Source organism: Chionomys nivalis, chromosome 1, assembly GCF_950005125.1.
Source record: "Chionomys nivalis chromosome 1, mChiNiv1.1, whole genome shotgun sequence".
Taxonomy (NCBI): Eukaryota; Metazoa; Chordata; class Mammalia; order Rodentia; family Cricetidae; genus Chionomys; species Chionomys nivalis.
Window position 1 is genome coordinate 84,673,831 of NC_080086.1, and position 27,791 is coordinate 84,701,621.

The 27,791-nt window shown below is 38.7% G+C and overlaps 1 protein-coding gene across 1 annotated transcript in view; it reads right to left on the minus strand.

Moving 5' to 3' along the window:
• Prdm5 (PR/SET domain 5) overlaps positions 1-27,791 on the minus strand; it is a 154,703-nt gene that overhangs the window by 27,046 nt on the left and 99,866 nt on the right. The window contains exon 13 of the mRNA XM_057770980.1: positions 10,572-10,657. Coding sequence (XP_057626963.1) covers positions 10,572-10,657 — 86 coding nt within the window. The remainder of the gene's footprint in view (positions 1-10,571; positions 10,658-27,791) is intronic.

Here is a 27,791-nt window from a genome sequence, read left to right on the forward strand (position 1 = left end):
ATTTATGCTTTTCTCTTTAATAACAGAAGCCTAGGCTTTCTGTCACTGTCACAAATCCTAAATGTCAGGAAGGGTCACAATAGCTAGGACCGAAATTGACTAATTTTAGATAAGAACTTCAAACTGATCTTGGATTGTCTCAAGGTGAAGGTAGGAATCTGAGTGGATTAAGAGAAGCAGCTCTGCCAAGAATGAGAGCCACACTTACCAGTGGGCATAGGATATGTATTTAGGGTGTAGTTCGAAATTACACTGGTTTAGGACAGTAGCAGTATTAGTTCTTCTCTAAGATCATGACCTAGCTAGCCATGGGAAACCAGGCTTTTAAGAGGACCTTAAATCCAATTAGACAACTGCTTGTTACTGCCAAGATATCAGTACCACTACTGTTCCTTCAAAGATGCCTTTCCATTTTGGTCATTGTTCTGGCTCATAGGTGTCACAGCTGTGTAAACTACTGAACACTTTCTTCCCTTGCTGGCTTGTACAGCACCTTCTGGTATGATGAGAGCCTGCCCTTAGGGAAGAGGCTTTTAGGTCAGATCGACCTCAAATCCTCCTAGTTTTGTGTTCAAGGAGTGTGGTATCTTCAGCAACAGGAACCTTCAAATTCTGGAAGGCAACCAAGCAAGACAACAATAACCTATATATTTTAGGAGTCTCTTGGATTTCCCAACAACTCAGATGGAGGCTTTTGCTAGATAGATAATTGCTCTTAGGGGAAGCACTATCATCACAACTGGCATAACTCTTAAAAAATATATAGTATATACAATAATATGATTCCCTATGATCATTTCAATAAACCTTAGTGTTATTTATCCTTCTCATCCCTCATTTAAAAAGCTTCATTTTGTCAAAGGCAGAAACCATTACAGAAAGTCACAACTAGTCGAAATGCAGAGAACAACTGACCACAGAGTGTCCATTGCCAAATATCCCCAAAGAATAGATATACGACATAGCCCTTATAACCAAGGCTCAGCGAATACCACATAAAAGGAGCCCAAAAGCTTGCGAGAGTCAGGACCAAGAAGTTTGCCACAAGATTGTGTCTTCTATATATGACATGAAATCTCAAAAATATGGCTGCTTAAACAAGACCTGATCAATAACAACACTAGCAGACATTCCAGTACAGATGGGGGCAATCTCATGGGGCCCACCTGCTGTGGGAGGACCTTCCGCTCCTTCAGCAATAGCTGCTGAAATACCAGCCCACTGGGGCGTGGTCTATTTATCTTTTAAAAAAGAGCAGCAAGCCTCAGCCCAATCTCCTGGTTCCAGTGCTTGGTTCCTGCTCCTGCTCCTGCTCTGGCGACTAGGCTCCTTTCCTGACAGTTGGTACTTCGTGAGTTTTACCCCCAAAATAAATACCCCTTTAAATACTAACTGGTGTGGAATTGTTTTGCTCATTACCCACCCCTAGGTGAAGAGCTGCAGGAAATCAGTGACTACTGATAGAGGGAGAATTAGCCTTTTAAATGATCCCCCAAGTGGTTATCCAACACTAAACAGTCAGGACTAAAAATATATGTACAAGTAGTACTAAATGGACTTTGTAAGGTGCATTTATGTATTTTTGTGTGTATTTGTGTGTGTGTGTATGCACATGCTCATGCATGCGAAACAAAAATATTTTTTTTAAAAAGAGGCCATAAATTTAGGAGAGGATGTTAGGGCCATGGGAGATGCTGGAGGGAATAACTTGGTGTAATTATGTTTTAAATTTTAAGAAGAGGAACAATGCCACAGTGATGAAAGTACGGAAGTAGTCTAAAAGACTGGCAGCTCAACATGAAAAAGTCAGTGTTAACTGATTTATTTTCTGTTCTTAACATTGCATATATTTTATATGGCTAATATGACTTTTGAGAAGATTTCCTGATTAGATTACAGACATGTAAGTACTACCAGGTGTATTCATGACACATATAATTGTTAATATCTATGCATTCATTATAAAATACATTGTTTATATCTGACATTGAATAATTATGTGAGTTGATTTATGATTTATTTGAAATTTTATCTTTTCTATATTAAAAAAAGTTATAGTCTCTAATCTTTAAAAAAAGAAAGATAATTCCTAGCTATTACATTGATTCTGTGTATCTAATACCTTATATTATGGAACCAAATTTTATTAAACAGTAGCATTAATCTCCGTGGTAAGCAAAGGCAAAATAATATGTGGGTAAACTTAAAATGAGACATTTAAAAATAGCATTAAGGTCTGAAACACAAAACAACTAGATAATGGTATAATATACCTGCTTTCTGACTTACACCTTTATTCAGTTTCCATTTATTTCAAACATGATAATACCACCAGCAAACTCGTAGAAAGCAAGATTTCTAACCTAATTAGCTACATCAAGTCACCAACACATTCTCCTTTTAAATTCCCACTAAAAGCAGGACAAGATCAGCTGCCACATTACGTGCTCCCAAAGACTTCAGGCTGAAATAATTGGGATCAAGCCACCATTTATTTTTAAAAGCCGTAGGAATGCTGTGCCCTAATTGATTCTTAAATTCCTTCAAAGACAGTGTTTGGGAGACTGGATTTCTGGCTCCTAGTGCTTTTGGGATATGGCTGCCTAGCGAAAGGAAATCAAATCCCTGGGATGCTGTCCTTTATTAAGACACCAGCCCCTAGCTGCTTTATCTTTCTCACCACATGCTCCCCACCATGGTGTCCTGCTTCTCCAGAGACCTACAGCAAGAAGGCCAAACCACCATATGCTGAAGTCCCTGATACTAGGAGCCAAGAGAAGTCTTCCTTTTCTTTAGCGGCTTGTCTTGGGCATTTTGTCACAACAATAAAGACAAATTGAGTAACATATGCCCTATATTTTGTTCTTGGAGTATGTGAAATAACTGCAGCCTTGGAAACTGAATTACAACATTATGAGTTTCAACCTGTGAGACTACTTTTGTAATATAAAAAATGCAATATAAATTTTTAAAAGCAGTTCAAGGAAGAGAGAGTTGTTTAGGGTGAACATCTGTTTTTATTTCATAGACTTTTATTTCTAATAAGCAAGGGAATCCTCAGGCTTATTGCTTATCTTATTGCTTCATTCCTTCACTGGGAAACCAATAAAATCTTCCATTGACTTATAGTGCTATAGAGTCAATCTTGCCTTGCTGTCTTGGTACAGAAAGTTTCTAGAAGCATGCAGAACTTACCTCGCCCACATTTTCTGTTCTACTTCACCCTGGCCTGTGAGCCCTCTCCTAGTATGGGCTCTTTTTCAGCAAAGAAAACACAGCTTAACGTCACCACACCAAGCTCCCAGTTCATGTAGCATTGCACACAACATCCCTGCACGTAGCTCTCAGTTATGCACCATGCCCACACAATTTAACATCCCTGAACGTAGGTATGTAGCATGACCCACACAACTTAACATCCCTGCATGTAGCTCTCAGTTATGCACCATGACCCATACAACTTAACATCCCTCTGGACATAGCTCTCAGTTATGCAGCATGGCCTACCCACCTCTGTTTCTTTCTCTTGAAAGCTCACAATCATGGCTTGTAATTCAAGTCACACTTCCTCACTGAATCCTGTGTGGTTTCCATATGGATAAATTAGATGCTTTGTCTTCCACACGGGGAAATTTCCACCAAACACACTGCTTTTTCTCTGTAGAGCATATAACTGAGCAAAACAGGTTCTTGACTTTCATCTGGGCCCATCTACATCTTGATTCCTAGTAGTTGAGACTAGACCTTAAACTTTTGTCCTTTCAGCATTGATAGAAATCTTTTCAGAGAGTCTCTGTTCTTTTCACAGGAAAAAAAATCTAATAAGAATAAAGTATAAAACCATTTGACAAGTGTGTATGGAAGAATGAATTAGTAAACTAAGCTGTAAGGAAGAAATGACAAATAATCAAATAAAAGTAGAGAGTCTGGGCCAATATAGGGTAATCAAAAATATCAGTGATACAGTGAGAGATAACCGCTCAGGGAGTGATGCCTGCTAAGAGCTTTAAGAAGAGCTAAGCTGTGCTGGGAATGATCAGGTAAGGAAATGAGAGCCTAGACAACTCATATTATTTTAATTTTACCCTTATTTAGTGCTACAGACCTAGAAAATATTGGGAAAAGAACATAGTATCAACTGGCTAAAGTCAACTGGACCTGTGCCTCCGGAAAGGCATGCAGAAACATAAGACGGTGGGGAGTCTGGTCACTCAGACACAGCCACTGAATTATAACCCATGACCAGTGAGAAGCTGCTTATGCTTGTTTAGGTTTTGATTTAGTAACTGAGATTCATGATCTAAGTTGATCTTTACAAACATTGCTGTGTCTGAGATAGGTAGACCAGAATTTCTTCAATCGCACTTTATGGACACTAGGCCCACTGAGTTTTAGTATTCTACATCCATCACTCTTTTACTCTGTTGCTTGTTGCTCATGCTCGCACTCCCTTTTGTGCTCTTCCAGACAAAGGCAATGTTAGATAAATTACAATAAAGTATATCGTGCACTTCTTAGAACTTTTAATATGGTTACCTATATTCTGAAGCTCCAGGAGAAAGAGAAAGCAGTGGGTCCTCTGGCCCTTTGCTATAGTGCCACATTGTTTCTGCTGGTCCCTAAAGACCTCTTTGAGTTTCAGCTCAGGGAAGCTAAGCTGCTTTGTTCTTTTCCTGTCATCCATGCAGCTATCTCTATTAAATTTTCTCTTTTTATGACTTGTCCTTGACAGCACCTTACTCTAATGTTGTTGACAGGAAGACCCCTATCAGTATATTCTGTACCTTGGGACCACCCCTCATGATCCCTGTCATTATCTGACTGTTGTAATTTTCCCTAACTTTTCCTTCTCTATATAGCTAATAACATAGATGATATATTCTTCCAAATCTTAAAGAGATTCAGTTGGAAACATAACACATTAGTCAATGAACTGTCTTTATTCAGGAGTTCCCTGTGGGCAACAACTAGCTGTTTCAAATCACTGTTAAGCAAAGTAAAATAGAAACTGTGAGTGATCCCCGAAGATGAAGGATTTTGCTTTGAGTTTTTAACAAACTCTATGAGATAATCAAAAAGACCATGAACCCCCTTAGGCATTTCCAACGCACAGCTATCATAGTAAAACCTCCAAGTTAATATACATTTTATTATATAACATTTCTTCATTAGTAATGGTTTACCTATTTAACGACCTAAGATAGCCATGCTGAGTGGGCTGATTTGGCTCCAAAGTGGTTCTTCTGGAGTTTCACTTTTGATGCTGCAGTTGCCCAGCTGCAGCTGCAATCATATGAAGCTGTAACTAGGCAAGATATCCATCACACTTTCCTCAGTTGGCTGTGGCTTATACTTCCCATAGTCTGACAAGAGTGCAGGAGCTGGCCCCATGAGACCCAGACAAAAACTGAAGCTTTTCTGCCCACGGGATGATTTACCTAGTAAATTTCTCACAAATATTCCTTTTTCGCTTAAACATCGACCTGTGACATCCTAAGTCTGTGGACATCTAGGATGCCTAGACTAGAGCCTTTCCCTTAGGAACAGCATATGGCATGCAAAGACTAGTCTAAACTAGACAACATGAAATTGTCTTTTCTGTGACTTTAAAAGAACTAACTTGCTCACAAACACAATTTCCACACAAAATGTGCAGGGAGAATGTGCCACATGAGCTGACTACCATCGAAACAGTTTTTCAGAAAAGAGAAAAAACAAAAGCAGGGGAATGAAGTTATCAGTTCTAGAAGAGGAAGTTAGTTTTCAAATGGCCTGGTTTTTCTCCCTTTGTATGGGAAAAGTAGCTTAGGTAATAGGATAAAAATGCTCAGTTTCATGCACATATTGATTGTGAGTCCAAGAAAACACAACTGTCTTGTAAAATCATTTAATTTCCAAGATAATAGTGAGGAATATAAAATTCTCCATGAAAAATAGGGGTCCTAAAACATGAGAACTATACTTAGTCAAATGAAATGTTTCAAATAGTACCAAGAAAACACACCTACTCTCTTTATAGCATAGAAGATAGTGAAGCCTAAAAGTTAGCAAAATTAAATTTTTCTAAAATCATGGTGAATCTGTCATTAAATTTGCATCTTTTACATTCTCTACATATAAAAATAAGCATATCTCAGCAAAAGTCTTAGTTTCTTCATCTATACAATAGCGAGTCTCACTGGCATCCTCCCTAACCTTTCCTTTTCTTTTTCTTTTAATCTCCACGCTAAGCTACCTTGTGTCTGTGTAGAACATCATAACCTATAACCTCTCCAAACATCTCTTCAAGGCTTTCCAGGTTCTTCTGTGACTCTTCCTCTTCACCATCATGTACATACAATGCATGAACAACTATGTTGACACTTGTCTCAAAGGGACCCCCACATCTGTTCCCTACTTTCAAATCCCATAGCCACCAGGTAGAGGTTCCTTTCTACCTCTCTACTCTCTACTCATGGCCTTCTGGCTGCAGTCTTCAGTCCATATCAAAGCATGACCTTCCTGATAGGTAAACCTGACCATGTTAATTCTTCACTCAAAAGGAAACTATGAACACAGCCAACTACTTCAGCTCGGCCTGTCTTGGTAAAGTCACACTTCAGCATTCATCTCTGGTCACACTTAACAGGCCACTCTAGCCAAACCTGTAGGGAACTCACAGAGTCATGTCTGCCCAGACCATTCTCCATGTTTTTCAACCATTCCCTCCATGCGAGCATCCCTAGAAATCAACTCATTCTTTCTCTATTTTACCCAAGAAACCTGCACTGGTTTGTCTTTTAAGCTTTTGATGTTTACCACATCATATGCTTATAAGGATTCAAAGCTTATTCTTGTCCTTAAAAGATGCCTTTCTGTTTTCAAAGCTACTTACAGTCCTGCAGGGCCAGAGACTCTTGCCTTTTCCTTTCCTCAGCTTCTGCCATTCATTCCTGCTGCTCTACCAACTTTGTTCATCTGGAACAAACTCTGCTTTTTCCTTCAACATCATGTTATACTGATACTTCACCCACATGATTCATTTTCTTTATGCCTTGGTAAAAGTCAGGGATATTTTTAAATATAAACAATTAAATTTAAATATATGTATAAATATATATACATACATATATAAATATATATACATATATAATTTAAAGCTGCAGGTAAATCAGAAACGTATGCTTTGTAGAAAGTCTGAGCCACCCATTCATATTTGGCTCAGATCCCTATTTCCAGGCACAAACATCATTCCCCACTATTTCACATATATCAACAGCCACTATGGTCACAGCATAGCATAACTCCCTAAATTTCCCTACCTATTGTTGATAGGACAGTCAACATAAAGAGACCCAGGGGTGCACTATGGTGAAGTTAAAATACCTACATATAACATGTAAAGAATTTAATGAAAAAGGGATTTTTTTTTTTTTTTTTTTTTTTTTTTTTTTTTTTTTTTTTTTTTTTTTTTACTATTGTATTGGAGTAAAAAGCTACCAACACGGTGATGGTGGGAGTCTGGAAATTGAGCTTTCCGAATGATAAATATAAACACAGAATTGAAACTAAAACATTCTATACCACCAGTGTAACAGTATCTTCTCTGAGTTGAACCTACACGGTGCTAATAACTATCAGAAAATATGCTTGCGGAGCCTGCCCCTCTGGAGTTTTTACAAAATGTCTGGTACTTGACAATGATGTGACTGTACTTGGTGATATTATTAGTATGCTTTACAAAACTTGGATTTTTGTGTAAAGAATAATTGTAGTTATTCAATGATTGTCTGAGACACCACGTGCACAAAATGAGAAATCAAAGTAACTGAAGGAAAAGCTGAACTGAGATTCTCTCTAAACTTCCAGGTGTTTCTTTCTGGAGAGTGGCTGGGATCTACTTCCTGTGCAGGTAGTGCTTGAGAATTCTCAGCATTGTGCTGTCTGCCAGCAAACATGGTACACTCATCAGGATACTTATTTTAAACTTCAAACAAATTAGACTAAAATTTAGAGTCTTTATTGTTTGTTTTGCTTGGAAATACATAGGAGAGTTTATCCAAGTCAATAAAATGAGAACACATTTAGTTGAATAAAGCAAGAAAAAATGTAGTAGGTGTTTGGACAGGAGCTCCAAAGGCTCATGATTTAAAGGCATGGTCCCCAGTTGGCAGTGGTTAAAGATGACTGCGTTACAAAAGTATTAACTTCATCAGTGGGGGAACCCATGTGTGAGTTCATAGTTAAACAAGCCATGGTAGGTGACCTAGGACACACTTGTGGAGATGAGTCCCTGGCTCCGCCTCTTCTCGCTCTGGCTGCCATGACATGAAGAGCCTTTCATTTGGCTCTGCTCTTCCACCATGATGTTGGTGCTTTACCTCAAGCTTAAAGCAGCAGACTACACAGACCATGGACTAAACCTGTGAGAGCAGTTGCGACACTATGTCTTACCTTTCTTATACTACATATCTCATGTCCTCTGTCACAGTGATGGACAGACAGGAAGGGGTACAGTACGTATGGGAGAAGCTTCTACATGCAGCCTCACACTGCTGCATGTCCATGCCTTGATTTCTCACTATTTCAGAAAGTACCACGGCTCTCTCAGCTTGAAGGGGACTTAAACAATTCACAATAAATCTTAAGGAAATAATCGTGGAGATGTGTGACATGGCATGGTTGGTTCAATCTGCATTTACTTATACTTAACCACTAGCATTATTCTTAGTAATAACTTATATTAAGGTAAAATACCAAGTTCACTGAATTGGAAATCACTGTTTTCTCTAGAGCAACCAAAACAGTATTTTTTCCTCCTACCACAATGTACAGAGCTTGTTTTATGGTATAATTTCTTGTCTCCAGTAATCAGTGAAACAATGTAATGTATACTGTGGTCAGCATTGCTACTTTCTGATGCAGAGAACTGGGATGCTTTTTGCCTAGATACTGGCATCTTTACTATCATTTTCATTTTATGGTTACTCACATATAAAATAACTTTTTAATTATGTGTTTGTGTGTGTATGTGTGTGTTCACACGAGTTCTGTAGCAGACCTGTGGAGCTTAGAGAACAGCTTGCTGGAGTCAATTCACATTTATCTTTTTTGGGGGGTGAAGTGGGGTGAGGAAAGGCTTTATTTCATCTTACACTTTACAGGCCATCGAGGGAAAAAGAGCAAGAGCTCAAGACAGGGATCTGTAAGCAAGAACTGAATCCATGATCTGGAGCTGGATCCACCTGGCTTCCTCACGTGCCTTTCTCATACAGCCCAGGTCCTCCTGCCTTGGGATAGCAATGTCTAGAGTAGGATCAGTCCTCCTACATTAATTGATGACCAAGAGAGCAACCCACAGACATGGCAACTGGTCAATCTAATGGAGGCAATTTCTCAACTAAAATTCTCTCTTACCAAATATGTCTAGGTTAACATCAAGCTGACAAAAATAAACCAGCAATGCATTCTCTGAACGTTAATTCACACTGTAAACAATATCCTTCAAAAAATGGTTACTAACTTTCAACACATTGGTTCTAGGAATCCAACTCAAGTCATCACTGTCTTCACTGTGTGCTATACCTGTTGTGCGGTATACCTGCTGAGCCTTCTCATCAGTCCTAAAATAATTTTTTTAACTGGTTCAAAATGAACTTAAGCTTCTTTATTAATGCTCACTGTGAAAATAAGTATCTTGATCATTATGTATTTAAACTATACTATAGTAAATTTTAATACCTGCTTAATATGTTATAGCTTGTACTGTAATTTATACTTAGTTATATTCTCTCTCCCTCTCCCTCCTACACTCCTCTTTCCCCCTCTCTCCCTCTCTCTCTCTTAGACAAGACCTCTAGCACAAGCTAGCCTCTAGGTTCCAATGTAGTTAAGAATGACCTTGAAATTATTATTTTTCTGCCACCATACCCAGAGTACTATGATTACAGGCACTTGCACCTGAGCTGGATCGTGAGCAGCGTAACACATGTGAACATAGGGCAGGTGGTACATACCATTTTAAAGCACATGAGACAGAAGCTTGCAAAAAAGTATACAGAACAGAACACCAATCCAGTGAGAGGTGCTAAGAGCTCAGAAAGAAAATAACACATTGCTTGGGGGTGCTCCCTGTTATCCATTCAGCCACAGTTCCATGCTATGTAAACCTCCCTACAATCTAAAGTATTTGCAAGGTCTTTCCTGTGACTTTCCTTGTTTGTAAATATTACTCAGTAGTTAAATGCTGACACACTTGCCACTATCAAGCATATTATTTACAAGTGATTATTCTGTAAGACAAAACTACATTTTCAAGGATTAAAATATTAACATTTACTTGACATTTGTATTAGTTTGTCATTAACAAACCCTGTGAATTGATTCAAAGTCTATAGTAAGGGCTTTTTGGGGGTTTGGGTTGTTTTTCATTTATTTTTCTTTAAAAAAAGTTTGTCTTCAAATGTCAAACCTAGTCTTTGTCATAACTTTAACTATAGCACTTTAATTTTTTCATGTAATGTTAAATATGTTTCTTTTAGAAAAGGCATGAATCTTATGATCAACAGAAATGAGACAGAATATAGTCTTACCCTGGTGTGAGTACGAATGTGCATCTTCAGTCCGTCATTTTTACTGAATCCCTTTTCACAGTACGGGCACTGATAGGGACGCTCACCTACAAATAAAGGAAGCCCCCACATCAGTCAGTGATAAGAAAACAACAGAACACCCTCAGCACCACTGCTCCTCACAGGGTCACTACAGGCACAGCTTGACTGGCAGAAGCACCATAGTACAGGAAGCAAACACCAGGCATTTCCTCCAGCCCAACTCGGCTAACGCTCAGAAACAAACGAGTAGCCCACAGGCTTGCTGCACGACCTTCTAATATATGAATCAAATTAAATGCACTGATTCCAAAATCTTGTAAAAACTATTCTATATCAGTCTGTTCTGTGACCATGCTCCTCACTATGGACGTCTTAAACATTTTTAAAGTAACTTTGCTTATAAACGTTTCATATAAATAAATATGGCTCACATCTATGCATTTCAGAATAATCCCATAAAGCTGGTGCATGTTAAACAGAATCATTGGTATTTAAACTACACAACAATTGATCCACACTTTTTTATATAACTAAGTAGCTCTAAATTAAGACTGTAATTTAGAAAATTGGAAAGATGTTTTTCAAGGCAAGTAAGACCACACAACCCCCACCCAAAGAAAGCTAAACTTTCATTTTAAAATGACAGAATGCAATAAAATCCAACATATAAAAATAATTCAAGGCTGTTTTCATCAAAGCACAATTATTTACATAATAAGTTGGGTCCAAATCACCAGTTTTCTTTATCTTTTCATTGAACAATAGACAAATAGCAAAAGATGCTAGAAATTTCCTATATTCCAAGATCAGTAAAATGAAATGAAAAGGAAAATGTCCTCAGCAAGTAAAAATCTATCTTTCTTTACCTCAGGGTCAGGCCTGTAATGTCCTCTGCTCTTTTGTAGACAACCTGAGAATCCAGCCCATGAATTATTCCAATTGCCCCAACAGAGCAGCAATGAGCTCTTCCTTGTTCAACCTCACCACTTTCCCACAAGAGGCCTTACTTCACCTCCCCCTTACTTCTCACCTTCCCCACATCTTCACAGCCTCATGAGATGAGATTCAAGACTGACCTAACTCACCCCCAGTCTGCCCCTATGGAGCTAGCGTGTGGTGGCAGCTCCAGCAGAGTGGTATTTTCCAGCTTTTTCCATTTTAAGGGAATCAACTTGGCCATTGTTCTACATCACAGCCTTCGATGTTACGTTAAAAAAAAGTATGGACCAACTGTAACTTTAATTCCGGTTGTTCAAATGGCACAATAAAATGGTTGCAATCTCCACAAAAGAAAGAATAGAAACAGCAGCATCAGCCAAAGTATGAACAGGGGTCTTTAATAAACTACCCATATCTACTAGCTATCGAAAGAGAATTAAACTTCTAGCACTAGGCAGTATACCTGGGATACTTGAAGGAATAACTATGACTCTAGGACATGTGGCTTTTCATGACAAAATAAAGGTTATAATTTCTAATATTAAAAACAAGATGATAATCATATGCTTATCTTATTTCCCATCTTTACTGAGCCTCAATCTCTATATACCCATCTGTCAAACATTTGTATACCTAATAAACAACTGAAATTCTGCATGTACACTCTAAATTTATGATCTTATCTTCTGTTCCCATGTGCTCCAAATACACTGTCCTGATCAGCTGTGTAGATTTATTCAGATATCAAACAACAAAATCCCCATATATCCGTAATGTACAACAAATTCTAAATAAGATGATATTCACTCTTGCTATAAAATCAAACAAAGTATGTGTAGCTATGTGAAGTCATAGCTGTGTTCATTTATTTTAATAACTATTGTTATTATTTATTATATGTCTTATAATAGCATGAATGACTTAAACACACAATAAAATTTATTGAAAAAGAGAAATTTGAGAACTGTCCAGATACCTCCTTTTAACTCAGCTCTATCTAGATCCAGTCTCCAGTCATAAAGATACCCTGGGATGTTCCTCAGGATGACTGGAACATGAAGACAGTAACAGTAGTGCACCTACTATGGTCTGCAGGAGGACCGAGGGTACAGCAGGAGCTGCCACTTATCAAGTTACTAAACATATAACATAACCCTTGACAAAAGTATAAGGACTGAAAAAAAACAGACACACTCATGCTAATGGTCATATTCCTGCAGTATAAAAATTCAAATGACTTCATCCTCTTAATCATAAACACTGACAAGTAATTTTAACAGTTTGGGTGGTTTCAGTTTTTTTTTTTAATTGAGAAAATATCACTCTATAAACTATAGAGGGTCTGGAACTAACAATATAGACCACATTGCCACATAGGCAATCCTTCTGTTTCTGTCTTGTACTAAGATTATAGGCACTGCCATACCCACCTAATATTTAGAACATTCAAAGTACATTTATTTCATTTATTTTACTTAACTGATATAAAAAGTAATGCTGAGCTCTTTTTTTCCTCTTTGACTATTATTAATAATTGAATTCATCAGCCAATCAAATCTAGATGACAGATAAAGAGTGATAAAAACAAAAAGTTTGAGGGCAGGACAGATGGCTTAGAGGTTAGAGCATTTGTACCTCTTGTAGAAGACTTGGTACGATTCACAGCACACACATGGTGGTTCACAATCATCTGAAACTCCACTTACAAGGTGTCTGAGCTTCACTTATGAACTCCACAGCTACCAACCATGCACATGATACATGTACATACATGAAGGCAACATACTCATACACATAATTTTTTTAAACAATTAAAACTTTTGAAATGACACACAGACAGATACTTAATTTTTCTTGCCAACCACTGTGTACCTATTTCTCCTGAGTTGGAACATTCTCTCCTAGAGGGAGGAGGGAGGCTTCTAAGATTCAGAAAGTAAAGAAACCTTACAAGACCCAGGAAGTCCCTGGGAATTACATGACTCTCAAAGCCCCTTCCCAAGGTTATATAAGAAGTAACAATTTCCGGGGAGAGACAGTCCTATCAGTCAAGCTGTCTACATATGATGCAGTGAGCTCTCTAAGATGTAACTTTCATAAATTTTGACCCGTGATGTAGGTAGGTCTCTATCTGTTGTTTCATTGGTTAATAAAGAAACTGCTTTGGCCCTTGATAGGACAGAAAATTAGGTAGGCGGAGTAAACAGAACAGAATGCTGGGAGGATGTGAGGCAGACGCCATGCCTCTCCTCTCCAGGGCAGACGCAATGAAGCTCCGGCCCAAGATGGACATACGCTAGAATCTTCTTGGTAAGACACCACCTTGTGGTGCTACACAGATTACTAAATGTGAGTTAAGCAAGAAATGAGAGTTAGCCAAGAAGAGGCTAGATATAATGGGCCAAGCAGTGTTGAAATGAATACAATTTGTGTGTTGTTATTTCGAGGCATAAGCTAGCCAGGCGGCCGGGAGCAGGGCAGCAGGAACGCAGCCATCAGCTCCTTCAACAGACCCGTGCTCTAGAGTGGGACTGTAGATGCAATTGTCTTTGAATCACTCTGGCAACCTCCTACCCACACTTCTACAAGTAAGTCCAATACACTAACAGATTTGTTAACCACTTATTCATTCATTAGATGGAGTTGTTTGTTTGGGTTGATTTCAGTGCTCTACTTGGAGTAGAGAGACATTTATTCACATCTCTCTAGAAGAATGAACACAATCTGTGCTAAACTTTGTTCATAATAGTTAGAAACTAGAAACTTATATGACCCTTATCCAAAGGATGGGTAAAGAAAATGTGGTACATTTACACAATGAAGTATTACTCAGCTGTTAAAAATGATGACATTATGAAATTTGCAGGCAAATGGGTGGAACTAGAAAAACTCATCTTTAGTGAGGTAACCAAGACCCAGAAAGACAAAGATGGTAATAACTTACTTGTAAGTAGAATTTTAGCTGTAAATTGAAAGATAATCATGCTACAGTCCACAGACCCAGAAAGGCTAAATAACAAGGAAGGGTTTTAAGAGGGGATGAAAGGATCTCTATGGAGAGGGAAAATGGAATAGATTTCTCAGGTGGGCTCTTAGGGCAGGAGGAGTTGGGAATAGGAGGGATCAGATGGGGAGAAAATACTGAGAGAAATGACTGAATTGAGGGGCATTTAGGTGATGAAGAGGAAACCTAGTACAATGAAAACTGCATGGATTCTATGAGCAATCCTAGCAAAGACTCCCAGTAATGGGGGACACAGAGCCTGAACGAGCCATCTTTTGTAACCAAGCAAGGCCTCAAGTGGAGGGATTGGGACACCAACCCAGCCTCAAAACTTTTGATCTACAGTTTGTCCTGCCTATAAAGCATTCTAGAACCAGAGCCTAGCAGAACTGTCATAAAAGAGATCAGAGACACTTCATCCAGCAACTGTTGGGAATAGATGCAAAGTCCCACAGTCAAGCATCAGGCAGAGCTCAGATAATCATGTGGAGGAAGGGAAGGAAGGCTCCCTGGAGTGTTAGGGTCTGTGGATCACCCCACAAAACACATACTACCACTCACATATGCAATCAGCAAGAGCATTATTTACTCCAGAATGCTGGGCTCAGCCAGGCACACAACAAAATGTGGGTGACCCCGATAGGGCTCTCAGGCTCCTTTTAGAGGCAGACGTGGGAGTGGGAGGGGTGGGATTAGATTATCCTAAACACAACTAGCTGAGGCTGTAGTGCCAACTCATAAAGGAAATGCAACTGAAACTAAACTGAAACTGAGGCATAGTAGAGGCTGGGGCCAAGAGAAGCCTCCCTATGGTGCTACTGTAGCCTCTCAGGAGGAACCACGAGGTTCAGGGACACCATAAGAACACAGCCCATGGAATAACTGGCTGGGACTCATTGGGCCTCACAGAGATAAAGGTGTCTGAAATAGGTCCTTTGCATATATGTTATGGCTAAGCAGCTTGGGATCCTTGTGGGATTCATAACAGAGGGAGCAAGGGCTATGTCTCTTTTCCCCACTTGGGACCTTCTTCCTCCTACTGGGTTGCCTTGTCCAGCCTTGATGTGATGGTATGTGCCAGGTATTATAGTTCAGTTGATCTCCCTGGAAGGATGGCTCTTTTCTGAGAGGAGCCAAAGGAAAGGTAGATCTGGGGGAGAGGGGAGGTGGGGAGGAGAGGCTGGGGAGAGGAACCAAAAAGCCCAGTTCCATATTCTTGCTGCTGTGGCAGCTCCTTCCCTGAAGTTGCCAGTAGCCCAAGTCCCAGTCCACTGTGTTCATTTTTTGACTATACTTGGGCACAAACCCAACTTCATAATCTTCCTGCTTTAGTTAAGGCACATGACTTCTCCAGCCTCTCTCTACTGTGACTGGAGAACTCACCCAGAAGATGCTTTCCTCAAATAAACCTATTCTTTTACTTGTTCAATTTGGCTTGACCTGGCTTACTGTGTTGGTGGAAAAACCTGTTATTGGGCTCTAGAAAACCCATTAATGGGCACTAAGATCTGCAACGAAATCTGAACCCTCTGAAAGTAGAGAGCCCTTGCAGGGGAGTCCTTGGGCAGCTCTCTTCCTCTACACAGTATGGCTAGCATACTTTTTGATAGATGGAGTCTTCCTTATGAGTATGAGTACAACCCCCAAAGGGCAGATGGACAAGAAAAGATATTTTAATTCCCAATAGTAGGACATTTGGGGCAGGATTTTAAATGGGCTGTGGTGACTTCAGAATGGGTAATTAAGAGATTATTGTGTATGGAGAATTACAAGAAAAGGGCATACAGATTCCATTCCCTGCATCAGCTTCTGAGAACAGTTAAAATGCAAAGGGGGGAAAGATGAAACAGACATGTTGGCTCTTCTTTACCTACAGGTTGCAGGATGTAAGGGATGTGCTCAAAACCATTGCTTGAGTCCTCAAGCTAGACAGTGAAGAGCAAAGGATGGTGGTAAAAGTGCTGGAAGACACTCCATAGATCCATAACCCAGTACGGAGAAGAAGGGAAATCCATGTTTCAACATATAGACAGGGACTTTAAAAAATGGCTCAACATGGGGCTGGAGAGATGGCTCAGAGGCTAAGAGCACTGGCTGCTTTTCCAGAGGTCCTGAGTTCAATTCCCAGCAACTACATGGTGGCTCACAACCATCTGTACTGAGATCTGGCACCCTCCTCTGACGTGTGGGCATACATTGAGGCAGATTGTTGTATACATAATAAATAAATAAATCTTTAAAAAAAATGGCTCAACACAGGAAACTATGATAACTGAGAAATAGCAACTGACCTACTTGAATTGAGGAAGACTTTAATTAAATGAGAAATAAAGGCCATTTACAGGCACATTTGTAGTGCTGTGGAGCAGAGGTGGCTGCAGTAAGTCTAAGGGTGCCCTGGAAATGGCAGTGTAACAAACACAACTACCCATTTCTCCTTGAAACAAAGGTTGCATAACCTGGGGTAATATGAAGGGAAACAGAACTTGAATCATTAAGTGCACTTCTTCATCGCCTATTGAAGGCTGCATGCATACCAGGGGCTGGAAAACAACAGAAGGCTGGGCATTACTGAGGTAAAGGAGAATGAGAAGAAGTGACTGATAAGCAGCTCACAAGGCCAGATAGAGCTGTTTATAGTAAGGTTAAAGAGGTTGAGGGCTAAAGAGATGGCTTAGAAATTAAGAACATTTGCTGTCCTTGAGGGGACCCAGGTGCAGTTCCCTATACCTACATGGTGACTTATAGTTGTCTTTAATTCCATTTCTAGGAGATCCTACATTTTCTAACCACTATGGGCATCAAGAACACACCCAGTGTATATGAAAGTAGACTGATCATATACTTAAAATAAAAATCATAATTTTTAAGAGGTTGATTCAACAGGGACCTCAGGACAACTTCAGGGCTTTAGTGGCTTTGCTGATACCAATGATGACACATGGTTTTATGATGCATAAGAGGCTCTGGAGGCCTAGGTGATTTAGACCAGCATGAATATAAAATGTTAATCCAATGAACAGATCTGTCATAGGAACTCCTTCAGCCAGTAGCCTCTAAGTTACCCACCCACTTGGGCATGGCCTCTTATACTATAAATGCTGATGTAAAGTGTGTGCTCACTCTCTCTTCTGGCTGCTGGATTTGGTTGCTGTTCTCCATTCAAGCAGAGGACTTTGATCTGTCAGTCTACCCATAAATAAATAATCTTTTATTACACTCAATTCTGAGCTAGTGTAGTGTGGAGCGAGGGGCCCCTTGTTCTGTCCCAGCCACCCCACTACTTTACACCCAAAATAATCACACAGAAATTGTATTAATTAAATCACTGCCTGGCCCATTAGTTCTAGCCTCTTATTGGCTAACTCCCACATCTTGATTCAACCCATTTCTAATAAACTGTAAGTCACCACGAGGTCGTGGCTTCCTGGAAAAGATTCAGCATGTTTGACCTGGCAACTCCATGGTGGCTCTCCGTCTGCCCTTCTTCCCAGCATTCAGTTCTGTCTACTCTGCCTACCTAAGTGCTGCCCTATCAAAAGGCCAAAGCAATTTCTTTACTCAACCAATGAAAGCAACACATAGACAGAAGATCCTCCTACACCAAGCTAGTGTGGGATTTGTGTGTGTGTTGTGTGTGTGTGTGTGTGTTCATCACAGATCACTACAGGCCACTTAAAGACTGATGTAATATCCATATCAATTCAGTGTTCCTGGGTGGTGGGAAATAGCAAAAGTCCAAATGCTATGCTAGTCAACTTTTGGAAAGCTTTGTAGCTGAGTTCACAGAAGACAGAAAAGATAAAATGGTACAGGCAAAAAAAAAAAAAAAAAAAAAGTTAAACTTGTCCTAGGGTTGGGCAATTATGCTCCCCACCCCCCAGTGTATGTCATGAGTTTCTTCTTTATTCTAATAAAGTATATTAAGGATGGAGATTTTCCCCAAGCTGTAGACCCTTTGAAGAGCCAGCTGCGGTCAATGGAAGAACAGAGCCCATGACAGAACTTGTCAGAACCAGGGATCTGGCTCAAGTAGCCAGATGTTATGCTACAGTATGTCCCTTCTCCTCCTTGGGCCAGAATAGGACAAGCCCCCTAAGTGAACCCTGACAGGATGACCAGGGAAGAACAGATACACAGCGGCTCCACTGCAACAGCAGTAGCAGTAGCTCAGATGAGGACATTTGGTAACTCTTGAAAAATGACTGGATTACAGTGGATGGATGGAGTAACACCTGTTATCCATGCCACTGTACACAAAACTGCTCTTTTGAGGAAATAATTGATACAAGTAATGAGACCTTTCTGTGATTATCATCCTTGCCAGTGCTGCTTCTTTCCTTTTTTTTCCATCCACCCTTAATGCACACTAACAGGCTTTGATAAACTTTCTGAAAACTAGAGTATATGGTTGCCAAATCAGTCAGGTTGTCCCCATTAATCTGTTACGTTCATGACTCTCTGAGGTCACTCCTGCCTATCATAGTCTCCAAGATCAACAGCACCTGCTGTCCACACAGTATGAAGTTGAAGACACCTTCAATCAACATGTTAATAATGATTAGTCTTTGCCTTATTTGTATATTAAAGACAAATGACTACTCTTATGTTTTATTCAAATTATATATCAAATTTTATTACAGAGAATATGACTGAAAGGCACGTTTTTGTGTGTATATCAAAATATTATGCTTTGAACAAGCACTAGCCTTCATTTTTGGTTAACTGTTAACAATATGAATCTTTCTTCCTTATTTGAACATGCTTAAGTTATACTCTATGAAATATAACATGTGTCAAGTTTAAAGCATTGCTATTATCTATTATCTCAGAAAGATTTAGATATTCATTTTGGTTAGAATAACCACAATATCCACATGAAAAGAATTTAATCTTAAAGTTAGCAAAAACAAAACAAAACAAAAAACCCACCCCATCAAGTGCAGTTAGAAACAATAGCTGGAATTTAGAGCTCTATTCTCAGGTACTGTTCTGTGAGCTGGGACATGGCTCAGTGAGTGAAATGCTTGCTGTGCAAGCATGAAGACATGAGCCCGGAATCCACTGAAGCAAAATCCCACATGAAGACATGAGCTGAGAATCTCACAGCATCTTGGGAGGCAGATATAGGACACCCAGATCTGTGAACTCCAGGTTCAATGAGACTCCCTCACAAAATAGGATGGAGAGTGATAGAGGAAGACATGCAACATAAACCACTGGTCTCCACAAGCAAGCACACGCACACACGCACATACACACACAGAATGCTGAATATATATATATATATATATATATATATATATATATATATATATGTATATATGTAAAACCAATATTCCCTTACAATAATACTATGGTCTAATTATTCAAATATCTAGTTTATGAATGAGAGAAATAGGTCAGAGAAAGGATCAGTGATTTTCCAAGACAATACAGCTATCAAATGGTGGAATCCCAACGACAACCCATTCTTAATGCCTTTGCATAGGTGACACAGTTAGTATTCTGTGCTAAGTGGTCCAAACTCTAAAACAACAGCAAAAGCTGTTCTGACAATAGATAACAAACAGACCCTTCGGGTTGGCATATTTAAGCATTCTTTTGTTTATCAAAATTTATTTGTTTTTTTTTTTCCTTTGCAGCCAAGTTTATTCTACAAAACTTAATTATCCAATTCACATTGTCTTAGAAGTAAATTAGAAACAGTGAAAATTACAATAATGCCAAGTTTCTCTGCACAAGAACAATAATAATGAAGTAATGCTTACGAAGCCCTCACTAAGTACCAGGCAGTGTATTATAAGTGCATTGCATAGTCTCTGTGGTTTATTTATCAAAACTGCCTAAAGAATGGAGTAAAGAGAATCATGGTCACCACAACTGCAAATTCCCTCATCTTATCAGATTTAGAAAATATATCATTATATGTTTCTATTTAGAAATGGAAATATATAGGTATTTTAGAAAAATATAGATAGAATTACAAATACCGATTGTAATTTTGGCTTTATTCTGTTTATTATCATTGAACCACAACCCACAGGCTAACTCTAGCCTCTAATTCTTGATTTTGCAAATAAAGTTTTATCGGAACACAGGCTTGTCCCATTCATTTCTATGCTGTCTAGCTAGCTATCATGTAGTTACTGCTACAATAGTAGAGCTAAGTAATTACAACACCGACTATCTGGCTCAAAGAGAATAAAAATTATTTTAAATTTTATTTTTATTATTTTAATTTAAATAAAATTATGTCACTTCCACTCAATCTTTCATCCCTCCAACCCTTTCAATGTACCTTTTCTTTAACCCCTTCTATGCCCTCTTATTTTCAACTTGAAATCCTCTTTTTATTTGATTACATTTGTTAGGTGTTTGAGTGTGTATGTGCACAAATATATATAAATCAAATTTCCTGACTCCATTTTGGTTGTTTATGTATATGTGGTTTCAAGACTGACCATTCTACATTAGATAGCCAATAAGGGAGCCCATCTCTAGGAAAAGCTTAATTCTTCCTCTCCCAGCAGTCAGTCATTGCCTGCAGGTCTTTGCCTGGAGGTGGGATCCTGTGAAACTTTTCCCCTTCTACAGTTTACTGTCCATATTATGGCTTTTGTTCTGGTGTTATTTACACAACCACTTCTAAAAGAGACTGGTTCACAGCTGACTTCTTGGTTTTCTGACTCTTTCAATCTTTTTTTTTTTTTTTTTTTTGAAAAAATAAGGGACAGATTAGGGAGGTATATTTACGACAAGTCCAAAGTTAAAGGGAATATGGATATATACTAAACTGAGTCTTGAAAGACACGCCCCCCTGAAAGATTCAGCTATGACAGAACTTTATAAGCATAATAGCATAAATCATATTCAAGTGGACACATGTAACAAAGCATTTTCCATTTAACTAATACAAATGAATGTGGATCTTTAAACTATGTTCTCACACTGAATGAAATGAAAAGTTACTGTGTTTTGCTTGGACACATCAAGGAATAAACAGAAACCAGAAACATGATGGTAATTCTGAACGGTTAATTTTAAATGTGTCACAAAGTGGTTACACCATGAAATTAATTTATTAATTTTCAATAGATTTATATCTTTTTAACAAACAACATGTTCAAGTTTATGCCTTGGACTTTAGGAAACAAACTGCAAACAGATAAAAAAATATGCCAAGACAAATCTAATGAAAAAAAAATGCTTAAGAAAAAATCTGCAGGCAAGGAAGCAGGCAGGTGATGATCTTCAGCTACAGACAATGGAGAAAGGGAAGTCAGTAAATGAATGGAGTCTCTCCATTCTAAACACACCTTTTTGAGAATTCTTTGCCTTTCAATTAGAAGTATTTGAGCTCCTGGCTTTGAAGTAAGGGTCTCCAAATTCTCACTGCTGGCACAACTGAGAGGAAATCTGCCTATGAACATATAAATGTGTCTGGTGGAGCTTGGAAAGAGACTTTCAAGGGCATCTGGTGGAATGAAAGGAAGCCAGATGGAGCCCCTTGACCTGATACAGGCAGACCCTATCAAGTCACCTTGAACCTACCACAGCATAAACGCCTGTTGATGACAAATGCCCGCTGCTAAAAACAGTAAGATTATTTACTTTTTTTGCAGTGGTATTGTTCTATGTAAAATAATGTTAATAAAAAATCTTAGAACTCAATCATACCCAAGTATCAAAGCATTAATGACCTAATAGAACATTAGAATCATAAAAAAACCTGTGGAAGGAAGGAAAGTAGCATGCATCTTAATGATAAAAGGTCCCTATAGTGAGGAAATCACTGAATACCCACCATTTACTGTGTCACTTTCTCAAAAGATCCAACATTATCCCAAAGATTTATGTTTAAATAACATAAAATTGGTTAGGTAAAATATTTCAAGTTATTTCAATCTTTATATTCTTAAAATGCCCCATGTATTTAACTCAAGAAGTCAATCTAACCTTTCTATTAGGAGACTGAGAATAAAATTTTGTTCATGCTACTATATGTATTAAGTGATGATCTCAATTAACCACAAATGTTATGTAAACAATGATTATGACAATAAATTTTATTATTATATTTTACCATAATTTTTAAGTACAATTACTGTACTTTCTAGTGATTTTAATAAACAAAGGAAAGCTTAATGTACAATGGATATATACAAGTTTTAAGACATTTTTGGATAACTTAAGATTAGATGCTTTCCAGAAGCGTATTTTAATGATTTTAAATTCTTAATTTTGTATATTTCATATAGTAAAAATGAAAAAACGATGCCAAACTTTATAACCCTCATAAATATTTAAGAAGAGAAAAAGTGAACCCACAAAGAAAACCCAACCTAAAACAGTAAAATCAAAGTCACGTATTTTTCACTAAGTCCAATGTAAATAAAGTTGAATAATTAAGTGAAGTAGTATGCAAAGATTCATGAGTTGTACTGTTTTACTTTATACTTAAAGTTATAAAATTAAAAAATTGAAGATGACAATACTTTCTAAGTGAAAAAGCAAACTTTTCAAAGGTATAACATATTTTGGGGAAAAAAAATCCTGCTGAGATGGCTCCACCTGGACGAGTTTGGAGTCGGTGTGCTACATACATCACATCTGTCTTCCACAAGTATCGAAGTACATGATCATTTTACTTTTGAAGACTAAGGAAATGGTTATAAAACAGCATACTGAATCATTTTCAATGAGTGTTAGAGCAAAAAAAAAATCTAGTTTTGGAAGTCCGACCCAATCACTTTTCCAACACTGCATTCAATCCCTCCCATTTACAGAGCAGCTAATAAATTAGAGGAACAGCACTGAGAGGAGACATGCGGCACTGAAAAGTGGGGGCCTGCGGAGTTCATTCCTAACACCTGCCTGTGAACTGAAAACCTTTCTTCTATCCTTTAGCCTAAGAGGCATGACTCCCCACTGACTTCACTGAGCCCCACCTTGTTAATCTTAGAGTGTCCCCATTAATCAAATCTTGCTAGAATGGCACTGGACCTAACAACTCAAAGGACACATCTGAAGGAAAGACAGCAAAGTCCTGGGTCTGACATTTACTCCTCGATGGTTACAAAGACACTGTACTACAGTGAGTAACAAAATGAGACCTTTACTGCTTTATTGCTTTACTGCTTAAATACCCGTGCCACCTGAAGCAAGTCAGATAGAACTTTGTCAAAAATAAACAACCCCGCCCCCCAAAAAAACCTACCTCCCTGCATTTCCTTCCTTAAAAAGATGTGTTTTGTTTTAGAGAACCTTCTCAAAGATGGATCCTTCTGTTAATGAAGCAAGTGAGATTCAGTGAAAGAAGAAAGAGCCCTATGTACTCACTAATGAAAATTCTGGGGCCGTAATAGCAGAGGTGAATCAAAACCCCAATATACTGACTTACAAAAAAAATGCAGGTAAAAACGAGGTAGGAAATACAATAAAGAAGAGGAGGAGTAACTAATGAGTAAGTTTAACCCTGACTAGGGAAGAAGAGAACATGGCATACCCCCTCACAGACTGTCTGTTCAAGCACAATGTGACTGGCCCCTTCACTGGACTGGGCTGAAGGGAGGAGATGCTTTAAGGCAGAAGCCCAGGGACTGCTGAGGAGAGCAGAGAGCTGCATAGCAAGTTTCAAAGTTCCACCTGTGACAATCAGAGGCAGTGAACAGTAGTGTCCCCAGACACTGACTTGGCTTGGTTTTTGGAAGTCAGTTATTGGTAAGCAAATCCTCCATCTTTTCACCTAGTCATTTTTCATCTTGAAAATTTTCAAGCAGTTTTCTTTAAAATGGCATTTTTGAGCACCACATCAGAAGTGGAGGGGGAAGCAGCAAAATCTCAGGTGCCTACATACAGATAGTACCAGCAAGGAAGAATCCAAAACATATAACTTTTGAGCAGTAAGAAACTCAGAATTAATTTCTCCTATAAATCTAGATAAACTATAAAACCTCCCTGAACCCTGAAGCAGAGTCCAGAAACTGCAGAAAAAGAATATAGGAACTGTTTCTGGGAGTAATTATAAGAGCGGTGGAGAAACATGAAAGGAATTACATTTACAGCTACCACATACCCCAAGGAAAGACAGGACTGGGGAGTAGTTCAGTGATGCACACACAACACAGATGAAACTTTCATACAATCTCCGCCACCCAAACCAAAAGCGATGTTTGCAGCTTAAATTAAATGCAGCTATGGTGATGATATTATCTAATGATGCAAAATAGATGGAGCTTTGTGGCAGTGGTGATCAAACATGGTGGGCCTACAACACTTCAAGTTTTCAGGACCCAGTATGAAGAAAGAAAATGGAGGGAGGGTGGGAGGGAGGAAGGGAGGAAGGAAGGGAGGGAGGGAGGGTGAAAATGTGACTGACATGAATGGTAGAATATTGCAGATGATCCCCACAACTCTCTGTAACTATTACTAACTTACTTGGTGGTGATTCACAAACCACATTCTAGGCAAATTTGTAACTCCTTTATCCCCCCTAGGCCTGTTATTCCAGCCTATAGCAAATCTTGACTTAATAAATAATATTATGTGGGCGCCTAAAATTAGAGGTTAGGGGTTGGGGAGAAGTCTCAGTGGCTAAGAACAATTATTAAACAATTCTGAGACCCAGCAATTCCCAACAATCAAATGGTGAGCAGGACATCATGTGAATCCTCTAACTCAAGCTCTTAGGATGCTGAAGCCCTCTTCTGATACCTGTTAATCCACAGACATGAATACTTGCCCCCAGATGTGCATACACTCACAGATACATGGAGACACATGCATATGCATACATACATAAATAAATGTTTAAAAATTAGGGGTTTAAAAAGTTTTTAAAAGAAAATATAAAGATATAATAGTTGAAAGTCAAAATGAAGTCATCTTCTGATGGGGACCAAGCAGTAAAGAATCACATAGGAAAACAAAGTTGAATGAATTCCTTCTCAGCAGATAAGGTCATTTAATGCCTATAAATATGTGAAGGACAATTTAAGTTCCATGTGTTCAGTATTTATTGTTCATTATTACCTTATATCATACATGTTATATATATGTATATATATACATACTAGTTTTATGTTTCTGCAAACATATGAACACAATGAAATAATCCCTTTATAAAAGTATTAAGGAAGGAAAAAAATGGCTGAACTCCAAATCTAATCCAACTATAATACAACAATCCTTTAATTCTAAGCTGTTGGGCCACTAGCAGTGGGACCAGGATTTATCCCTAGCACTTGAACTGACTTTTTGGAGCCTATTTTCTTTGGAAGGATACCTTATTCAGCCTAGATATAGGGGAAATGCCTTGGTCCTGCCTCAAAGTGATGTATTTACCAGACTTTGTTAACTCCCCATGGGAAGTCTTACCCTTTCTGAGGAATGGATGGGGGCTGGGGTGGGTGGGGGGTGGGGAAATGGGAGGAGGGAAGAGAGATAACTGAGACTGGTATGTAAAATGAGAAAAAAAAGGTTTCAATTTTTTTTAAAAAAAAATGAAAAAACAACAAACCGAAAAGAAGAAAACAAAAAATAACTTTCCAAAGACAGTGATTTATTACCCCATTCAAATAAGAGTGTGCACAGAAGCCAGGGCAGAATGTCCAGCACAGCCGCTGTCTACTAACAGGGAAAGTTAACTCCAGGCACATAATTAACCTCCTGGTCTAAAGCTTTAAAAACAAAAAAACAACACCAAAAAAGAAACTCCCCGAATTTCTTTTATAATTTATGAACTAATGGAATTCATGTCACAGTCTGTGGATTCCCTTGCTGAGTGAGCTCAGCTTTCACTGACCCAGAGAAGCCACAGACTCACGGAATGTGCTCCACCATTCCCGCTGACCCGCGAGTGCCATCTCTCTGGTCCCCTCAGAGAAAACTGGATGATAAATTACAGGGCTGCCCACCAGACACAGACTTAAATGTTCACCTTCACTAACAGTGACTCTTCAGTCACCCCAGGTCAGCACCCATTTGACAGCAAACCCTCGTCTGTGGCCTAGACATTATCTCTATCTGCAGAGACAGTGTACGGAGAGACAAGCAAGATGACTTAGAATTAGAGGGCTCAAGAGTGCACCATTAAAGTGAGTCTGAGCACTGCAGAAATACAAACCAAAGCACAGCACCATCACAGACTGACCACGCTGAACTATACAATAACCTTCACATCTCTTCTTTCAAAAGCACCACACTACCGGGACTATTGCCCAGTTTTTCAGTGGAGATAAATTAGAGGTGAAGCTGCTTGGTAAAGAGCCCACAGACAGACAATAAAATGAATTTGAAGACACTGACCTGACTCAATGACCCCACACCGATCATGAACCAGATATTAAATAATAAGGTATCCGAGATGATTTTGAGGTGGGAAAGGTTTTCATACATGGAGTGTTTGGCCACAGGTAACAGACTGCAGACCTACACATTTCTAGCTAAGATCACTATTCTCAACCAGTTAATATATAAAGAGGAAAATATCACCAAATAGTATGTATGCAAGCTTAAGAAGAACAGTAAAATTCAAGTGCAGGCAAAAGAATAAGAAATAAAAAGGCCAGCAATATGATGTGCTAGAAAGAGTTCCAAACTTTGCTTAGTTCCTAATGAACCATGGGAAGGCCTGTAACCATTGCATCACTGCATTTGGCTAAGCCCGCCCTCCAGTAAGAGGCTTCTGGCATTCAAAATTTCACTTTTGAAACCTGCAAAAGCAGATGCTAGGACTTGTCATGCTTTGATTCTAATCACCAAATTATAAAGAATGAATGACTTTAAAGGTAGATACAAGTTTTAATAAAACTAATGTTTTTCCAAATTCATGTAAAAAACAAACCAACCGAACAAAAACAGCTGTTGGACTTTACACTGGTTCCGTAGAATCATGGTAGTGGGAATGTGGAAAAGACAGAGGAAAAAGTTAACTTCATTTAGTATTTATACCACCCAAACTGACCCTTACTTATTTGGAAAGTCCATTCTTTTTTTATGACACAAAGAAACACTTGTTTTTATCAATAGGGTCTTGAGCCTCTCTTCATTTCTTCCTTATACATGACAGTTGTTTTCCTTCAGCTCCTCCTGGGTAGTCTGGTGACAGAATCATTTTGTGGAATATTGAAGGCAGATTCTCCTGTATTGATTTTCTTAGAACAGGGTTTGTTTTTATGTGCCTCATAATTAGTGGATCCTCTGTAAGTCAGTGATGATTAGTTATTGTCTGAGTTCTGGGAGTCATCTTATCA